This window comes from Gilbertella persicaria (assembly GCF_025201335.1).
Source record: "Gilbertella persicaria strain CBS 190.32 chromosome Unknown B0P05scaffold_14, whole genome shotgun sequence".
In the NCBI taxonomy this organism is placed as follows: Eukaryota; Fungi; Mucoromycota; class Mucoromycetes; order Mucorales; family Choanephoraceae; genus Gilbertella; species Gilbertella persicaria.
Genome location: NW_026251975.1, coordinates 52,638 through 68,776, shown reverse-complemented (window position 1 = coordinate 68,776; position 16,139 = coordinate 52,638). Strand labels below are relative to the sequence as shown.

General features: G+C 36.1%; 7 protein-coding genes across 7 annotated transcripts; 4 read left to right on the top strand and 3 right to left on the bottom strand.

Annotated features, from left to right (window-relative positions):
* Positions 1 to 487: 487 nt before the first annotated feature.
* B0P05DRAFT_47669 (uncharacterized protein) lies at positions 488 to 1,167 on the bottom strand. The gene has a single exon (XM_051574920.1). It carries the CDS (start codon positions 685 to 687, stop codon positions 499 to 501), a length of 189 nt encoding a protein of 62 aa, XP_051436027.1. The 5' UTR covers positions 688 to 1,167; the 3' UTR covers positions 488 to 498.
* Positions 1,168 to 1,436: 269 nt separating this feature from the next.
* Positions 1,437 to 2,536, bottom strand: B0P05DRAFT_536564 (uncharacterized protein). The gene is made up of 2 exons (XM_051577595.1): positions 2,438 to 2,536; positions 1,437 to 2,374 (listed from the first exon to the last, which is right to left on the bottom strand). Exons 1-2 carry the CDS (start codon positions 2,496 to 2,498, stop codon positions 1,464 to 1,466), a joined length of 972 nt encoding a protein of 323 aa, XP_051436026.1. The 5' UTR covers positions 2,499 to 2,536; the 3' UTR covers positions 1,437 to 1,463.
* A 989-nt stretch (positions 2,537 to 3,525) lies between these two features.
* Positions 3,526 to 5,653, top strand: B0P05DRAFT_47582 (Scd6-like Sm domain-containing protein). The gene is made up of 6 exons (XM_051574865.1): positions 3,526 to 3,632; positions 3,691 to 3,772; positions 3,832 to 4,028; positions 4,080 to 4,859; positions 4,919 to 4,971; positions 5,025 to 5,653. The coding sequence occupies exons 1-6, from the start codon at positions 3,597 to 3,599 to the stop codon at positions 5,155 to 5,157; spliced, it is 1,281 nt and encodes a 426-aa protein (XP_051436025.1). The 5' UTR covers positions 3,526 to 3,596; the 3' UTR covers positions 5,158 to 5,653.
* A 589-nt stretch (positions 5,654 to 6,242) lies between these two features.
* Positions 6,243 to 8,370, bottom strand: B0P05DRAFT_536554 (uncharacterized protein). The gene is made up of 5 exons (XM_051577594.1): positions 7,893 to 8,370; positions 7,464 to 7,829; positions 7,046 to 7,410; positions 6,863 to 6,995; positions 6,243 to 6,814 (listed from the first exon to the last, which is right to left on the bottom strand). The coding sequence occupies exons 1-5, from the start codon at positions 8,263 to 8,265 to the stop codon at positions 6,441 to 6,443; spliced, it is 1,611 nt and encodes a 536-aa protein (XP_051436024.1). The 5' UTR covers positions 8,266 to 8,370; the 3' UTR covers positions 6,243 to 6,440.
* A 292-nt stretch (positions 8,371 to 8,662) lies between these two features.
* B0P05DRAFT_536545 (TRAPP II complex) lies at positions 8,663 to 13,266 on the top strand. Its single transcript, XM_051577593.1, has 12 exons — positions 8,663 to 9,090; positions 9,132 to 9,586; positions 9,639 to 10,173; positions 10,222 to 10,890; positions 10,955 to 11,052; positions 11,098 to 11,316; positions 11,365 to 11,399; positions 11,451 to 11,577; positions 11,626 to 11,904; positions 11,948 to 12,412; positions 12,471 to 12,865; positions 12,912 to 13,266. The coding sequence occupies exons 1-12, from the start codon at positions 8,863 to 8,865 to the stop codon at positions 13,079 to 13,081; spliced, it is 3,675 nt and encodes a 1,224-aa protein (XP_051436023.1). The 5' UTR covers positions 8,663 to 8,862; the 3' UTR covers positions 13,082 to 13,266.
* An 18-nt stretch (positions 13,267 to 13,284) lies between these two features.
* B0P05DRAFT_47530 (uncharacterized protein) lies at positions 13,285 to 14,183 on the top strand. Its single transcript, XM_051574829.1, has 4 exons — positions 13,285 to 13,341; positions 13,391 to 13,449; positions 13,502 to 13,996; positions 14,105 to 14,183. The coding sequence occupies exons 1-3, from the start codon at positions 13,335 to 13,337 to the stop codon at positions 13,760 to 13,762; spliced, it is 327 nt and encodes a 108-aa protein (XP_051436022.1). The 5' UTR covers positions 13,285 to 13,334; the 3' UTR covers positions 13,763 to 13,996; positions 14,105 to 14,183.
* Positions 14,184 to 14,218: 35 nt separating this feature from the next.
* B0P05DRAFT_585960 (casein kinase II, regulatory subunit) lies at positions 14,219 to 15,014 on the top strand (the record flags this gene model as incomplete). The annotated part of the gene is made up of 3 exons (XM_051582479.1): positions 14,219 to 14,405; positions 14,475 to 14,587; positions 14,634 to 15,014. The coding sequence occupies 3 exons, from the start codon at positions 14,219 to 14,221 to the stop codon at positions 15,012 to 15,014; spliced, it is 681 nt and encodes a 226-aa protein (XP_051436021.1).
* Positions 15,015 to 16,139: the final 1,125 nt, after the last annotated feature.

Genomic DNA, 16,139 nt, shown 5'->3' with positions numbered 1-16,139 from the left:
CAGGAAGGCGAGATGTCAATGTATCTGCTTTCTCAAGTGGGTTCCTTTTAATACTGCTCTTTATTCTTGATCAGCATTCTTTGATAGGGCTCAAAAAAGGAGAGTACGGGGGGCCTGGACAAAGGTTTGTAACCTCTTTTATTGATAGCATCAACAACAGATGCGGATTGATGAATTCTGCTATTATCCATTAGGATAAAGAATTCTTTTTTGTTGCGCCTATCAAGAGTGACTATTACAATTTCCAAGGGCTTCACAATATGATAAGCCGTGGTACTCCCTTTTTTAAAAGCTGTTTCTTTCCAGGCTCTTTTGCTTCTCTTTTTTTTTTTTTTTTTTTTTTGGCAGGGTTTGAATACTCCTGTTCTAGCTTTTTTGCATCGGCCTTTGTTAAAGAGTCAACTTTGGAAGAATTGACCGTTTCAAAATTTGCTATGCATCCAACAATACTAATATTAGCACCTTTTTGTTTGTGAACAGTAAACTTTGCTGATTCTTCTACTTAGACCACACTCGACCTCTTATCATGTACGTATTAAAACCAGCTTCATCCACAAATACGCAATTCTTTCGAAAGTCGACGCCTATTTCCTTCCATTTATTTACCGCCTCATAACGAAGACGAAGTGTCCTTTCAACATCCCTTTCGTCATTGTATAAAGATGCCCTTTTCAAGGAAAAAAGCATACTCAATTGTTACATGCTTCCACAGAGGGGAATAAAAATATTATCCAAGTCTGGAAATTGTTTTAAAAGAGCTTCTTTAGTTAATCCAAGTGTTGAAGACTTGTTGCTATCAAGGTACTGGGTCGAAAAAAGCTTCTGCTTTATACTTCTATTTTCGCTTTCGGAGCAAAACCAGGCAATACACTGTCGTTGTTAGCGTTGAACTCCTTGAGCAGGGTGTAAGCACTTTGTCTTGGAATATTGCAACTTACTACTGTTTTAGATACAGTGGTGCCTTCGTCTTACATTATCTGTATGAACATACACACTTGCTCGGGAGTGTGCTTTTTGTACTTTCTCTTATCGTCATCAATCGATACAGTTTTTAAATTTTCGGTAATGTGGTTTCAGTAACTGAATCGAAGTTGATTATCCTTTCAATGTCGCCGTATTGATAGGTTACATCTTCCTTTTGCTCTTCGGACTCATTGTCAGTAATGTAGTCCATTTTGATCTCTAAGATGTCATTCAATCCTGAAAAAAAAAAAAAAGTAACCAATTTCTATTAATACCATGACTAGAATGACTTTCTTGAGTCATTATCGATAGTGAAAGATTTATAAAAGCTGAAAAGATACGTATGAACACTAAAGGGTTCGGTTGATGCACTGCCAAAGACACCGTTAACAACAATATTGTCTATTTAAGATCCAACGCATTTTACAGAAGTTTGTAATTGATGAGAGGTTATGGGGACGACAAAAATAAGAATGATAGCAAAAACAAATATTTTTTATTCATTTTTTGGCACGAAAGTAAGCTGCTTTTGCGCTATCCATCTTGGTGTACTTTTTAAATAGTCCTTTTTCTTTTGCAAGTTCGAAGCATTTGCTCCAGTCCATATCTTTACCTTTTTCTTCGCGGTAAGAGTCAACAAATTGCCAATCAGGATTTATTTTCTGAACATGAACAACTGAACTAGCAGTAGGTTCGTTTGTCGCGTCAGAAGAATAAGGGCCGAGCTTGTGTTTCTTTTTGAAATCATTTATAAATTTAATACCGTTATCAAGGCAATCGATAGTACGTTTGCGAGCGGCGTCATCAGAAACATCTTCAGCTAATAACCTCTTGGCCATAGTTAATTGGTTATACGATTCATCGCAAACTTCTTCCAAAGCATCATTTTTGTTTTTATCAGCAGCGAGTTCACCTTCAAATATACGTTTAGTAATACTGTAAAGAAATTGAACAGTAGCATCATCATGTCTTTTGATATGAAGCAAAGAAGTCTTTTGTTCAACAAAGAAATGAGCAAGAGCAACAATTGGTTCCAAAGGGGTTTCATCTTCGAAGTTCAGGATTGATTTTTTGTTAATCAAAAGGCAAGACCTGGCCCAACCATGTGAAGGCAATTCCTTCATAAAAGATATACGTTCAGAAACAGAACTCATTTCAAGAAGTTCATTGGAAGTATAGTGAACACAGATAGCTATCACGATTGGTAACACGGAGTATTGCTCCCAAACTAATAAAGAATACTTCATGAGTCTTCTATAGAAGTTCATATTTGCGGTGTGTTGTACTTCGATCAAGATTGGAGGAAGATCTTCAAGCTCGTTTCTCTTGATTGGGCAGTAAAGGGCATCTGATTTCGTATAGTTTGGCCATTCTATTGGTTTGGTGGTATACTTGTCTCTTGCAGCTTCGCCTAAAAGTTAATAGTAGTTAATGATTATTCCTAAATCTTTTCAATTTCTACGGTTATACTTACCAACAACTTTTGTAACAATGATGTTTATTACGCGTTTGTCATCTAGAATCCACTTGCTCATGAGGTCAGTGCCAGGAGAATATTTCTTAGATAAAGTAAAAGACCAAAGATTTTCTGAATCAGGTAACATGGGGAAGTAACAGTTTGAGGTAACAATACAGGATAACAGGTATAAGGTAACAAGAGGTAGCAAATTTTGGTTACCCTGCTGCAAAATGAGTTTAATTTTCAACTTGTGCGTCATCACTTTCGAATTTTTCTGGGGTCCAAATAACGAGTGTCCAAGAACATGTATTTCGTCAAGATAAAAAAGTTGATACACCACTCATAACCCACACTTTCAACAGAATCGCAAGCCTTCTGAACTCATCTAGCTTTAGAGGTTTTTCTTTTCTTCTTCTTTTTTTTTGCATAGAAAGGCTCTTTTCCTAGGTTTAGGAGTGAAAAAAAAAGCCATTTCAGGAACAATGGAGACAATAACAATCTATTCGTTTGAGACATTAAAAGATATTTTCTTGTTTCAAACCAGTTACTGAGGCTTACAAAGCTACTTACGCAATATCCTTTTGAGCTTGCTTTCTTGTTTATTATTTTCAATACTTTTTTGTACGAGACATGGTTTGTGGTCAGCAAAATAGAGAATGATGGAAGAAATAATTTTTCTTGAGTAAAAAAAAGAAGCACAGCTGAGGCTTATTGATAAATTTCATTTATTGATTTTTTTTTTTTATCTGGGTTCATCATGCATGAATTTGTCCACCAAGAGACATTATCTTATTGGCTGGTCTTTTGTCTCATCACCCAAACACAAAAGACTTTGATACGAAACTCTAGACGGTATAGAGCCTTGACATCGTTTTAAGATTTACAAAGTTTGATGTTCTCAAACAGTGCTTTATTGATGTTACTTGTTGACTTGAGTAAGTCAATTGGACAACCTGATATCACTGACAAATATGGCCAAATCCATATCCAGAGCGCCCTGAATAAACGATAAAAACGTGCATTCTATCACAGTCACATCATGACACAAACTGGTTATATGAAAGTGTATTCCCCAATGCCTTTTTTCCTCTACCTTTCTTTCTCTTTCTTTTATACCTTTATTGCTTTCGTTTCACTAGAGTAAGTGAAAAAAAAAACAAGTGCTTAATAATTAATGAGCGGCCAGAACTATATTGGTTCAAAAATCTCGGTAAGTTATACAAAATGTCTGTTCAATTCTCTATCTTATTCATACTTGCATTGCACAGCTCATTAGTTTGAGTGATATACGATATGTCGGTATCCTTCACAACATCAATCCTGTTGAGTCTACTGTAGCTTTACAAAATGGTAATGTATCCTCAAAAAATAAACATTGTACGCGTGTGCTCATAAGAAACTCTATCCAGTCAAGTCATATGGTACTGAAGGACGTAAGGGGAGTCCTAAAGAAGAAATTCCTGCTTCTGAGCATGTATTTGATTATGTCGTGTTTCGTGGTTCAGATATAAAAGACCTTCAAGTGTTTGAGGCTCCTCCTTCTTTCCAATCTTCTTCCGAACCTCAGCAAGTCCATGCTCAACAACACGATCCAACGACCAGTATGGTAAATACATTCATATCAAGTTAACCACACAAACTAACAGGAACACGATAGGCAACTCCTGCCTATCTTTCGCCTTATTACCCAAGCCAACAATACAGAGGAAACATGTCTGCTTACCCTTACGGCAACAATTACTGGCAATCCACAGCCTATCCTGTTCAACAATCGCCCTATTTATGCCAACCACACTTCCCAATGCCTGTTCCTGAAAACTATCAAATATCCACTCCCAATGACGTTCCAGTCACATCCATTCAAACCAATGTCCCTGCTACTACTTTAGACAATAAGGAAGAGTCTATAGTCAATACATCTTTGCAAAAAGAAGAAAAATCAATCCCATCTTCACCTAAAAAGCAACAGCCCTTCTCCCCAGAAAAAAACTCTATTATCATTCAAGAAAAAGAACAAATAGTCACGATTGAACACGTAGATGAAGCTCTTGTTGATTCTTTAGTCAAACAAGTATCGGATCTGGATATCAAACAGCCCACAGCAACCAAAGAACCGAAACCTGCCAAGGCACAATTAAAGACAAGTGAAGGAAAAAGCGATCAAAGACGCACAAGTCATTCTCATACACGTCGTTCCGCTCAAGCCAATGGCAATATGATATCAAACAGCTCGAACGGACAGCGCCATCATAGTGGACGTCGAAACAATCATAACCATCGACGCAATAGCCATGGTATTGTTATTCCCAAGTTTGACTTTGATTTCGCTTCAGCCAATGCTAAATTTGATAAGCGTGGCCTGAAGGAGAGCAGTTCATTGGATACTGAAAGCGACGCTACTCAAATTATTCAGGAGACGGATCTTTTCTATGACAAGGTATATATAAGGATGACAGAGATACGAACAACATTTAACTTTTTTCTTTTTGTCAATAGAAAAAGAGTTTCTTTGATGATATCTCTTGTGAATCAAAAGAATATCAAAATGGGTAAAGTCATAACTACAACATTATCATCTTTTTCTAATTTTTTCTTTTTTTAGTAGTCGTAGTGGAAAACACAAAGAAGAGAGCAAGCTCAATCTAGAGACATTTGGTCAGGCCAATCCAGCCGGACAAAACATGAAACGTCATCGTCATCATGGAAACAGAAAATCAGCCATAAGGAAAAGTTAAGGATTAGATGATGTCTTAGGAAGTAGCATTATTTAGCTGTTGTGTCTATCTCTATAAATAATAAATAATAACCTTGTTATTGATGGCCTTCGTTTCTCTATGCATGAGAAAGTAAATTGCTGAGAGAAGAAATGAACTGTTTAGTGGGAAAGATACGCCAGAATAGTGCTTTCAGCAAGACTCGAATCACCTTAGCTATAGTATCAGTCCCATTATATGATCGTTCAAACTGTCAGTCAATAGTCAAAGAAACGAGCTGTCATGGGCTTAGACAAATGAATTTCTTTTTTCCATCCATCACACAAGATATCAAAAATGCGTATTTCGCAGTACCTCCCGTAAATTGGTCTGACCTAATCTTTAACAGAGCAGTTGCACTATAACATGGACTGAATAAAAATGACTATTTCAATCCTTACTCTTGTCTTCAATCATTTTGACAGGCAAAACAAACGCAAAGTCAAAGTTGAAGGCGAAATTCAATATATTTCAACATAGCCAAGATGACACTGTTAAAAAAAAAAGAAAGAAAGAAACCAGATCATGCTAGATAAGAAAGAACTTGGCCGTTTGTCACAATATAAAAATAACAGTTGATATGTTTGAGAAAAAAGATATTAGCTATACACAGGCTATCAGGTCAAGCCTATGCATAGCAAACTATTTATATCATACCCTAAAGCAAAAGCCATAAGATCAAGTTAGTCTATCTATTTAGAGTCAAACAAAAAGACGTACGAATAACAATCGGATTACTAAACCTGGCCAAGACGTGTTGAATCCTATAGGCTATACAATGGAACCAGCCTGGTCTTTTTTTTTTTGTTCCTTTTTTTTTCCATAAATAAATCTTGCCTTGTTTATCGTGTACCTGAGGTTTTATGTGTATCATGAGGAAAACAATGTATTTTGTGTTGATTATTGCATATTTTAGTCCATGCTCTTGTCCCATAGAAGAGAATATTTGTTTATTAGATGGGATGTTAGAACCTCAATCGAGATCTTTAATTGTATAATAATGAATTGAAATAAAGAAACTCATGTACACAATCAATGCAAATTTCCCCCTTTCAATTCTAAACAGTATGATATTATGCAACTCTCCTTTTCTCTTTAGTAGTCTGAAGCTATTTCGAATAATTATATATATTTCTTTACAAAATATAAAGAGAGAGCACAACATTAATCTACATGTGTGTATATAGTATAAATATGTTTTTTTGTATGTATGTATGTATGTATGTGCATATGTATGTGTGTATGTAAGGGATGTATGTATAGAATTAGAAGTCTTCATTTGCTTGCCTTATTTCATTCATTAAAGCATTATCAGGGTTGAGACTTTCAAATAGGCTGTAATCAAATTCACCATTTGCCATCAATCTTACTGCCATACGATCAATAGCAATCACAGCCAAGACTGTTTGAATGTAAGCATCAATAAGATCGTCAATACCCAAACCAAGTTGATTAAAGTCCTTGCGGTCCATGAGGATCAGTCGAGAAGTATCTGTTGTCCAACCTCCATCAGGTAGCTTAACAGATAAGTTTGTACCAAGCATGTCCCATGTATTAGCATCAGGAGGTAATTCTCCAGCCAAAGGAAGCCTTGCTTTACGGCCATAAATACAGATAGGGCGGAAGCCGTTTGCACTACCTTAAATGAAATCAGTCTTATGAGGCTTTATAATTTTTTTTTCTTTACCTGTCACCATCATACGAAGATCACTCACGTATGTGTTGCTTTTCTTATTTGGAATAGTACCAACATGGTAGAATTTGCCAGCCGTGGTCACACTTGACCAAGAAGCATTTCCAACAAGGGATTGAACAATGAACTTGAATTCTGTAATTAGACACTAACCCTTTTTATTTATATCTTGCTTACCTTGTCATAATGATGGTCTTGATTCATAAAGTCATTTAGTTCTGTTTGATTGGTGATGGTATAAACCCCTTGTCCTGCATTGCTGTAAGGGACCTTTAATACTGCATGTCCTCCCATTGAGCTTATCCATAACGGTATTTCTCCTCGTGTGACGTTGTTGATTGTCTCAGGCGTCTTGATACTTAAACCAGTACCAACAATGTCCTTGTTATAGAAATCATAGGCCCTTGCTGCCATCATCTTGTTACGACCACCAGCCAGACAGCTAATGATTTGGTTCATGACAATGGTCTTTGTCTTTAAAGGGAATCGATTCCAAGGCTTTTGTGTAAGATAACGAAAACATGCACGAATAGGATGCCATACTATTGAAAAAAAATTTTTTTTTTTAATTATTCGCATACACAAAGATATTTACCTTGATCTTTATCACGAATGTACAAGACGCGATCAACCCATTTGACTCCTGGGTCAGGGTCGTCAGCATGCCATTCAGCCAACCAGACATGTTCTTTAGCAACATCAGCCAATACAGCAGCATAACCACTAGATTCCATCATGTTCTTATCGCAAATGACAGCCAAACCACCTAAAGAAGGGTCTGCCTTGGACAATTGGTCTTGAAAAGCAGACTCAATCACGTTGCGATAACCGCCTTGTTCATTGTGTTCATCTGTTTCTGATAAGAGAGGCATGGATTTTTGACCAGAGGGACAAGAGTTTGTTTCGATCACAATCATTTGACGATGGCCAGAGGCAGTGGTAACATTAAATAAATCAGAACCTAGACATAAAAAAAAAAAGTAAGAAATGAAGCCCTATCTTGTTTTCTATAAAGGGTATTTACCTGCCCATTGAAAATGTTTAGGAGAATAAGATAAGATTTCCTTCAAGTCTTCCACTTTTACTTGAGGGTTCAAGTGTGTGTAACGAGCAATGATACGTTCGTTTCCCAACGTAAAGAAACTTTGAATAAGGGGATGAATTTGAGCATTCAAGACACGGGGATAAAAGTGTTGTTCTGGTTCAAATTCACCTTGAGAAACAAGGCGCGTTTGTCCTTTATGATCACTTGCCAATGGATTAGCAATCTCACTAGGAGGCGTCTTGGGTGGAGTTGTCTGTATTTTTTTGTCAGCAGGAGCATCTGTAGCAGAAAGAGAGGGGAGTTCAAGCGCTTCTTTTGGCAGCAATGGAGGAGAACCTAAGCTTGTAGTCATTGTAAGATAAAGAGTATATAGAAAATGAGAAGAGAGAAAAAAAAGAAAAACAGAGATCGCTTTATATAGGATTGTTTCCCTTCCAATCAATCACTTGCATTTAAGCGTAGCATAAAGGATTGGCTATGAAGCAACACGAATTTCCTTATGAAGTAAAAAGAAGAACCAGTCATTGAGATTGATTTACACTCATGCAAAATCCAATCTTCTCCCACACAGTGCCACATGTTCGCAATTTGTGGATTTTTATGCAGAAAATCAAATCGACAAAGATCAAAACACGTGCCTCAAAAGATGATTGCGCAAGGAAACAAGCGTAACGTCACACAATTCCAATTTTTACTGCCTACGTATACCATTCCTATCGTATTCTTGTTTTTTTTTTTAGAAATATTCTCTTTCTTCATGGATTTAAATATAAATATCTGTTCAAGTTGTAAAGTACGCGTCTTACTCATTCCAGTCTCTCCTATAAAAAAATCAACATTTGATAAACATGTTGAACTCTTAAAAACCTTTTGTCTTGTTCGTCTGGGCGATGTTACGCCTGACTTGAAAAAAGGTGCCAGCGGTAAGCTAAAATTTGCTGCATAATGTATGTGTAACCAAAATCAAAAAAAAAAAGCCATGTTCAGTAGCCAGGTTTTTCAAGAAGGTCAAATGCATTTTGAATTCTTGACTCATTATACTCGTGAGCATCAAGAGCTGGAAGAATTTCAGCCACATAGACGTGCTTTTGGTATTATTGGCATCATGGATTGTCAAGAATGGAAAACAAAAGGTCTTTATGAAGGCTATAAGCAATTTGAAAAGGATTTAGATATGGTAAGTGAATCAGGCAGAATACCTTCTTTATAGTGAAATAGTATCCAGCAGGCGTAGTGACAAGATGCTTTGGCTTTGATCCCTCAGAAAGTCAAGAAGACAACACAAAAGGTTTAATCATGATTCCTAATGTTGGCAACATGTCTTTTTATATGAGCACTATGATGTGTGATTTTGCAAGTGACATACTTGAATTGTTTGGAACATTGGCTCATCGCATTCAGAATACAACCATGTTGGAGTCTCCTTTACCTCTGAGACTTAGTCACATTCCAGTTCAGCAGAGAGAACACCCTCGATTTTCTCAACCACCCTTAACACTATCCGCTCAAAATACCTCTATCTCAAAAAGGTCCTCTTTTCCTCTGCAATCACCACGCGTATCTGAGACCACAGGAGAGACCAGTAGGACAAAAAAAAGGACCAGTGGTCGAATCAAAAAACTGCTGGGTGACTTTTACTTATTGGCAGGGCGATTGCCTGATGCTGTCAACTTGTAAACGTAAAACAAGAGTCAATGAATAAACCTACTTACTTTTTTAGTCTAGTTATGAGCATGCCATGGAGATGACCAAGATGACGTCGGATTATCTATGGCTTGCCAGTGCCATGGAAGGTTGGTTATGCGCTACTGTCTTACTTGAGTATTTGCAAATGGATCATATTGTTTCCAGAACACCTATGGGCTCTTATCAGAGTGATTCTGTTGTGGATGATACGATTGAATTCCCGCCTACACCCACTACAGCTAAAGGGCCTCGTTCAACACTGCATGTGTTGGCTGAACATTATGGCCTGCTGATTCACAATTATAGTCGAGTCATGTTAACAGCTAGTTTTCCTGTACCTGATGTGGTTTTTGCAGAAGCATGTATGAAAATTGCACGTATATTGACAACAGCCTATCTAAACGGTGGATGGAACCATGAGACCATCACTTTGATCGTACAAGGTCAATTACACCATGGAATATTAACTCAAGGTCAATTCAAACAAGGTAGTGGTGTATCTCGCTCAGATATTGGTGAATGGGTCACTAAAATATGGGAAATACAACTCGAACATCTTGCGCTGTTGGACCAGGTATATGGCAATGAGTGGGTGAATAAGCTATTCAACTTGTCTGTATAGATATCTTTGACGAATGCCATGTCGTGTGTTTATTCTTCTATTGGCTACCATCGAAAGGCAGCCTATACTATGCATAAAAGCATTCAGAGTATGCTTCCGCTCTTGATACAATACCGTAGAGCCAACTTGAAAGAGAATAACACAGTATCAGATCAAGGTGTGCTTGAGATCCTGAGACGTATGTGTGATATCTATGGTGTTGGCCAACATCATGTACGAGACAGAGGTACTCTTTTTGATCAGACTCAACCTACCCTGAAACCTACCAATACAGCGTGTCAGTTGGGTTGGCCAGAGTTACAGATAGAGATCCTTAAACAATGTATTTCTGTCTCTGAAGCATTGATTGACCATGGTTCTCGACTTTACTATACAACCATTCTATTAAGAAACTTGTATCAATACATACCAAAAGCAGAACAGATCAAGCTGGCAACCACAATTCAAGCCATTGTCATGAACTCAACTAGAGATAAGAAAATCAAGACTTCTTCCATCAATTATTGGGGTGTCAATATTGTCTCTCATGTCGAAGCAAAAAAGCCTATTTCTCGAAAAGCGGTTTATGCTCAACCAATCAAGAGTGATACAGTCATTGACTCAAGCAACACTGAAGCATCGAATGACCCATTTATATATAATCCTTTCGCAAAAAAGACAGAAAGTGAAGTAAGTGTATTTTCATATCCTTTTTTTTTTTTTAATATTTTTTTTTTTGTTTTGTTTTTATTAGCAAAAAGTTATGCTTGTTAAAAATGAGTTATCTGAATTCAAGGTATCATTAGTCAATCCATTTGGATTTGATTTAGAATTACAAAACATTGTTTTGAGGCAAGTAAAGAGGAATAAGTATTGGAGACTTATTGAAAGACATAGTACATCGGGTGTTGCTTTTCATGCTATCCCAACAGCTCTGACTATACCTGCTAATGCTACGATTCATGTTCAATTGATGGGCACACCAGAGGAAACAGGTGCGCTTGTTATACGCGGTTGTTTTATTAGAATCATTGGTTTTGCAGAGCAAGAGTTTCTTGTCAACACATCAGACAAAGAATCATCAAAACATCAACATTTTATCAAGATAAAGCATAGGTATTTACCCAATTTCTCGTAAGTATCTTTATACTGATTTTTATAAAGCGGTTTGAATGCCCTTGATTTTAGTAAAAATAAAGGTAATGGGCACAAAAAGAATGTACATGAAATAACTTGTTTCTAAAAAAAAGAAGAAAAAACCAACGATAGTAGTCCAGCGCATTTCTACACAGTCAATGTTATTGAGGATCAACCCTTACTTAAGATTAAAAAGACATCTTTATTACATAGTGCAGTTATGTTGTATGAAGGAGAAGTGTACGTCTATCTACCATACATATTCTTTACTTATCTTTTTTTTTCTAGTATACAGATGACCATAGATTTAGAAAATATTGGCCTTGTTCCTGTTGACTTTGTTACTTTGTCATTTGTAGACTCTACTACTTCTAGTCCTGTCTTTATCAATCCAGAACTTCCTCCTGAAGATCAATACGAAATTGAACTTTATACAAAAGGCACAAGTGTATTCTCATGGGAAGGCACATCTGAAAAAAGAAGCAATGAATTGATTGGAAAAAAGATATGGTTACCACCAGGCGCAATTACTACCATCAAAATCAATGTCTATGGCAAAAGAGATTGGTATGTAGTATTTACGATATGTCTGTATTAATGCGTATCATAGTCGAGGAGGAACCATTCAGATTGATTATGGTTATCTTGATCGTACCAAGTCATCTTCAACTTCAAGACCAGAAACTGCTTTATTTCATACAAGACAACTGTATCTTAATGTGCTTATTACAGTATATCAAAACCTTGAATGTTTGAATTGGGATGTAGCGCATCTTAGACACAGTATTCCAGCTTCTAAAGAAGCAATTGAGGTAGCCATGAAACGCATACGTCAAACAACTCTCAATGACTTGAATATTCCTTCAGAAAAACAACCTGTTGAAGACGTGCTGCTTGTCACTCGAAATATCGAACTAGAGAATCAAGAAATAAACGATTTTTGTCTGGTCACAGTTGATGTTCACAATATCTGGACTGTACCCTTTGATGTTGAATTCACAATCAATCATGCTGACAAACGAGAAAAAGACCACATTCTATCTCGGACAACCATTCAAGCTGGATCTACAGTCAGGTAAGAAACAATAGATCTTATGAGGAAGTGTTGCCTCATCTCATCTGTTGTTGAATAGAATCATTCTGCCTATCAAGCGTTTGTTCTTACCTAACAGCATTTGCAATCAAGCCATTCCTTCTTTTGATCCTAACAAACAATTTGTTGTATCTCAAGGCCCTAACATCTCAAAAGAACAACAGGCAGCACGCCTTCAGATGTTTTGGTATAGAGAAGAGTTGTTGGACAGCATAAAAGCAAGTTGGAAATGCAGAGTATCTCATCGTTCTGGTAGACTCAATCTTCGTCCTTCTTTGCGTATGTCATCTACACAACTAGGCATACTCAAAAAGGAAGATGTAGCATTTTCAATAGACATGAAAGGCAAAAGTGTTGAGAAGTTAAGCCATCGAAGATTCAGTTGTCTTTGCAATGACTATGTGATCCTGACCATTTCTGTTAAAAATCGATTTTGTAAGTCTATAAGGCTTTTTTCATATTCTTATCTTCTTTTCAATAGCCTATCCAATCAAACTGATACTTAGACTTCAGCCTGTTCAAAGCTACAATGATGGTGTCAAAGAATATGATCTTTCAGACAAGTTGTTTATAGAGGGATTAAAGCAAGTTGTCTTGCCAGAAGTAAAGTACTTATTCTATAAATCTGTGTGTCTCATGTGGCTGCTTTAGATTCCTGCTATCCATGGATTTGCATCTTATTCATTTCCACTCTATTTCCTGTCTCGAGGACAATTTGAATTGCTATACCATGCAGAGGATATCTACAAACGAAAGGTATACTATGATCATGAATGGGTTATTGTAGATGCTACTGAATAATAGTAATAACAATAATAATAATAATAATAATAAAAAGTGATTTCATAGCTTTGTTTCACCGTTTCTATTATTTTTTTTCTTCTTCTTCTTTTTAACATCACTTATGTCAGGTAATGCTAAACCATAAAGTCAGAAAAGAGAGAGTAACCTGTTATTAAGACACTTTGTTAAAACGATCTCCTCCTGATGACTTTGACTGGCCAGCTACTATCTTTCTTGTGAGTATGAGTCCATAAGAAATTCAGTTAGAATAACACACTAGGCTTGTAGTATGTTATCTTGATTATGTTGGGTATTGGCATGTGTTTCTGTCTTCAGAGAGCAAATAGGCTGATACCCAATCGATTTAGTTTCCCTTTAGTGGAAAGAAGAAGAGGTCCCTTTGATTTAGGAACAGAAGAAGAAGGCTTATTAAGTCATTACAGTGATGCAGAAGAGGATGCTGAAATTATCGATAATCAGAATGCACTAGGCATTACAAGATACAGTGATAATCAAGAAGATGACGATGCTGACCATCAACCAAAATAAAACCATTCATGCATCCTCCCTGATAAAGTCCGCGCACGCTTCTTCTTTTACTTCTTCGGTCATCTAAAAGCGAATTTTAGCAGTACTCTTTTTTTTTTTTAATGTGGCTTACTAGTTGTTATTTTTTTTTATATTTCTTTTCTTACTTTGTAAAAGAAACTTCTTTTTTTTCTTCTTCTTCTTTTGTTGGACGCTTATTCATTTTTAGTGGCCATTTTATTTAAAACTGAAAAGGTAAAAAAAAAAGAACAAAACTATTTTTTTTTTGTTCAAGTAACCCTCTTGTCTGACTTTTTATTTGGTTCGAAATTTTTTTTTCTTATTTCTTTTCTTTTTAAATAGAGAAAACGAACTACTTCAAGACTTGGCAGAGTCTTCAACAAAGAAACTAAAAAGTAAGAAGAAGAACAAGAAGAAGAAGAAAAAGTGTAACTAAACTACTGATTAGTGGATGATATGAGCAGTGGATCTGAGAGTGATTACGCAAAGTATTGGATCGACTGGTTCTTGAGTACAAAAGGAAACGAGTATTATTGTGAGATTGATGAAGAGTATATCTTGGATCGTTTCAATTTGACAGGACTCAATGTTGAAGTACAACAATATTATGCAGAAGCACTGGATATGATTACTGATAATTTAGGTATGAAACAATACCAAGCACAACATGATTGACACAGTTTTTTTTTTTTTTTTTTTTTTTTTTGTTTAGATGAAGAAAGATATGATGAAAAGGCTAGGGATCAAATTGAAAGAGCAGCTCGTCATTTGTATGGTTTGATTCATGCTCGCTTTGTGATCACCACTCGCGGTATAGCAAAGATGGTAAGGTAGACAGAACATGACATTGATGGGCTCATATTCCATGTAGCTTGACAAGTATAAAAAGGCTGAATTTGGTAGATGTCCCCGTGTGCTTTGTAATCTTCAACCACTTTTACCTTTAGGTTTGTCTGATATTCCTGTGACTAAGACTGTAAAGCTATACTGTCCTCGCTGTGAGGATATTTACAATCCCAAGTCTTCTCGCCATGCATCTATTGATGGTGCTTATTTTGGTACATCTTTCCCTCATATGTTATTCCAAGCTCATCCCAACTATCTGCCTACTAAATCTACTGAACGATATGAGCCTCGTATATTTGGTTTTAAGATTCATCAAATTGCTGAACAACATAGATGGCAAGACCGTGCTCGTGAAGAGTACGAAAAGAAATTAAAGCAGCAAGAAGCAACAGCAGATTTGGCATAAAAAAAAAAGAGCCTCATTTTTATTTGTACACATTTACAGCATTTCTATCCTTAATAAAATTCACTATCTCTGGTTGAGAGAAGGGGAAAAGACATCTTGTACTTTTAAGACGAATTAAATAGACCAAGGTGTTGTTTTTATTCCATGAAGGTAAGTTTTCTGTTGAATATCTGATCAATATTCTAAATTCTAAAATCAAGTAACATACCAAACCACAGAAAATCAAATGGGGTTTCTTTCATTAATCAATGAAGAAAAAAAAACTGAGACCATATTTTCATTGTTATTTAATGTATAAACCTGTAATTCACTCAATTTAGACCAAGTTTCTTTAAATAAACCTCTCTGCTTTTCTCTCTTTTTTTTTCTGGAGGGAAACATTCAGTCCACTTTATAAAATGCCCATGTTTGTGTGGATATGAATGTAAACAGGACTGTAGCTGTAAGTATTTTATCAAGTAAAGTTTATTCATCAGTTAATTACAATTCATAATAATTTATTATATTTTCTGTGAAGCATGAATTAGTCCGTTTTAGCCGCAAGATGTCATTGATTTCATTATATTGTACCTATTGAAATAAATGTACCTTCTCTTTCAACAAAATGAGTAAAAAGCCTATTGATACACGAATACATACTCTCAACACTTATGAACAATGTTTGCTAGCACATAAGTTGTCTTTTGACCAAAGGGTACTATTCATGAAAATTGCTCATTTGAGAATTTCTGTTCAACTTTTTGTTGTTACAGGACCAAAAGTAAAGATATAGACAAGCTCAAATACTCAAAATGTGCGCCAAGGGCACTAGTTTTGAGTCAATGTGTCTACTTGCTGATTGTACTATAAAAATGGTACGATATGAGCGAAAAACTTTAAAAATGTTTCCACTTATTTGCTCGAAACTTTGCCAGCAAACCTGCCATTTTCTTTACATCATTATACTTAGAAATTAAATATATACAGCTTTTTTTAATGCACCAACGTCAAATAACAGCATCTTCATGCAGTTCTCAGCAAAAGTTTGATTTTTTTTTAAATGATTTTATTTGCCGCACGTATTTTGTAGCGCTATAGGGCTACAAAAAAGAGGTGCTCAACAATGAGTTATTATAAAGTATTCTT

Excerpts from the sequence above, each read along its gene's own strand:
- B0P05DRAFT_47669 (XM_051574920.1), bottom strand. The coding sequence starts at position 687 with ATGCTTTTTTCCTTGAAAAGGGCATCTTTATACAATGACGAAAGGGAT.
- B0P05DRAFT_536564 (XM_051577595.1), bottom strand. The coding sequence starts at position 2,498 with ATGAGCAAGTGGATTCTAGATGACAAACGCGTAATAAACATCATTGTT. Across the intron at positions 2,375-2,437 it reads CATTGTTACAAAAGTTGTTG|GCGAAGCTGCAAGAGACAAG; the intron begins GTAAGTATAACC and ends ATTAACTTTTAG.
- B0P05DRAFT_47582 (XM_051574865.1), top strand. The coding sequence starts at position 3,597 with ATGAGCGGCCAGAACTATATTGGTTCAAAAATCTCG. Across the intron at positions 4,029-4,079 it reads ACGATCCAACGACCAGTATG|GCAACTCCTGCCTATCTTTC; the intron begins GTAAATACATTC and ends GGAACACGATAG. Across the intron at positions 4,972-5,024 it reads TCAAAAGAATATCAAAATGG|TAGTCGTAGTGGAAAACACA; the intron begins GTAAAGTCATAA and ends TTCTTTTTTTAG.
- B0P05DRAFT_536554 (XM_051577594.1), bottom strand. The coding sequence starts at position 8,265 with ATGACTACAAGCTTAGGTTCTCCTCCATTGCTGCCAAAAGAAGCGCTT. Across the intron at positions 7,830-7,892 it reads TAAACATTTTCAATGGGCAG|GTTCTGATTTATTTAATGTT; the intron begins GTAAATACCCTT and ends TTTTATGTCTAG. Across the intron at positions 6,996-7,045 it reads AAGACCATCATTATGACAAG|TTCATTGTTCAATCCCTTGT; the intron begins GTAAGCAAGATA and ends ACAGAATTCAAG.
- B0P05DRAFT_536545 (XM_051577593.1), top strand. The coding sequence starts at position 8,863 with ATGTGTAACCAAAATCAAAAAAAAAAAGCCATGTTCAGTAGCCAGGTT. Across the intron at positions 11,578-11,625 it reads ATGTTGTATGAAGGAGAAGT|TATACAGATGACCATAGATT; the intron begins GTACGTCTATCT and ends TTTTTTTTCTAG. Across the intron at positions 12,413-12,470 it reads CAAGCTGGATCTACAGTCAG|AATCATTCTGCCTATCAAGC; the intron begins GTAAGAAACAAT and ends GTTGTTGAATAG.
- B0P05DRAFT_47530 (XM_051574829.1), top strand. Across the intron at positions 13,450-13,501 it reads GGCCAGCTACTATCTTTCTT|TATGTTATCTTGATTATGTT; the intron begins GTGAGTATGAGT and ends CTAGGCTTGTAG.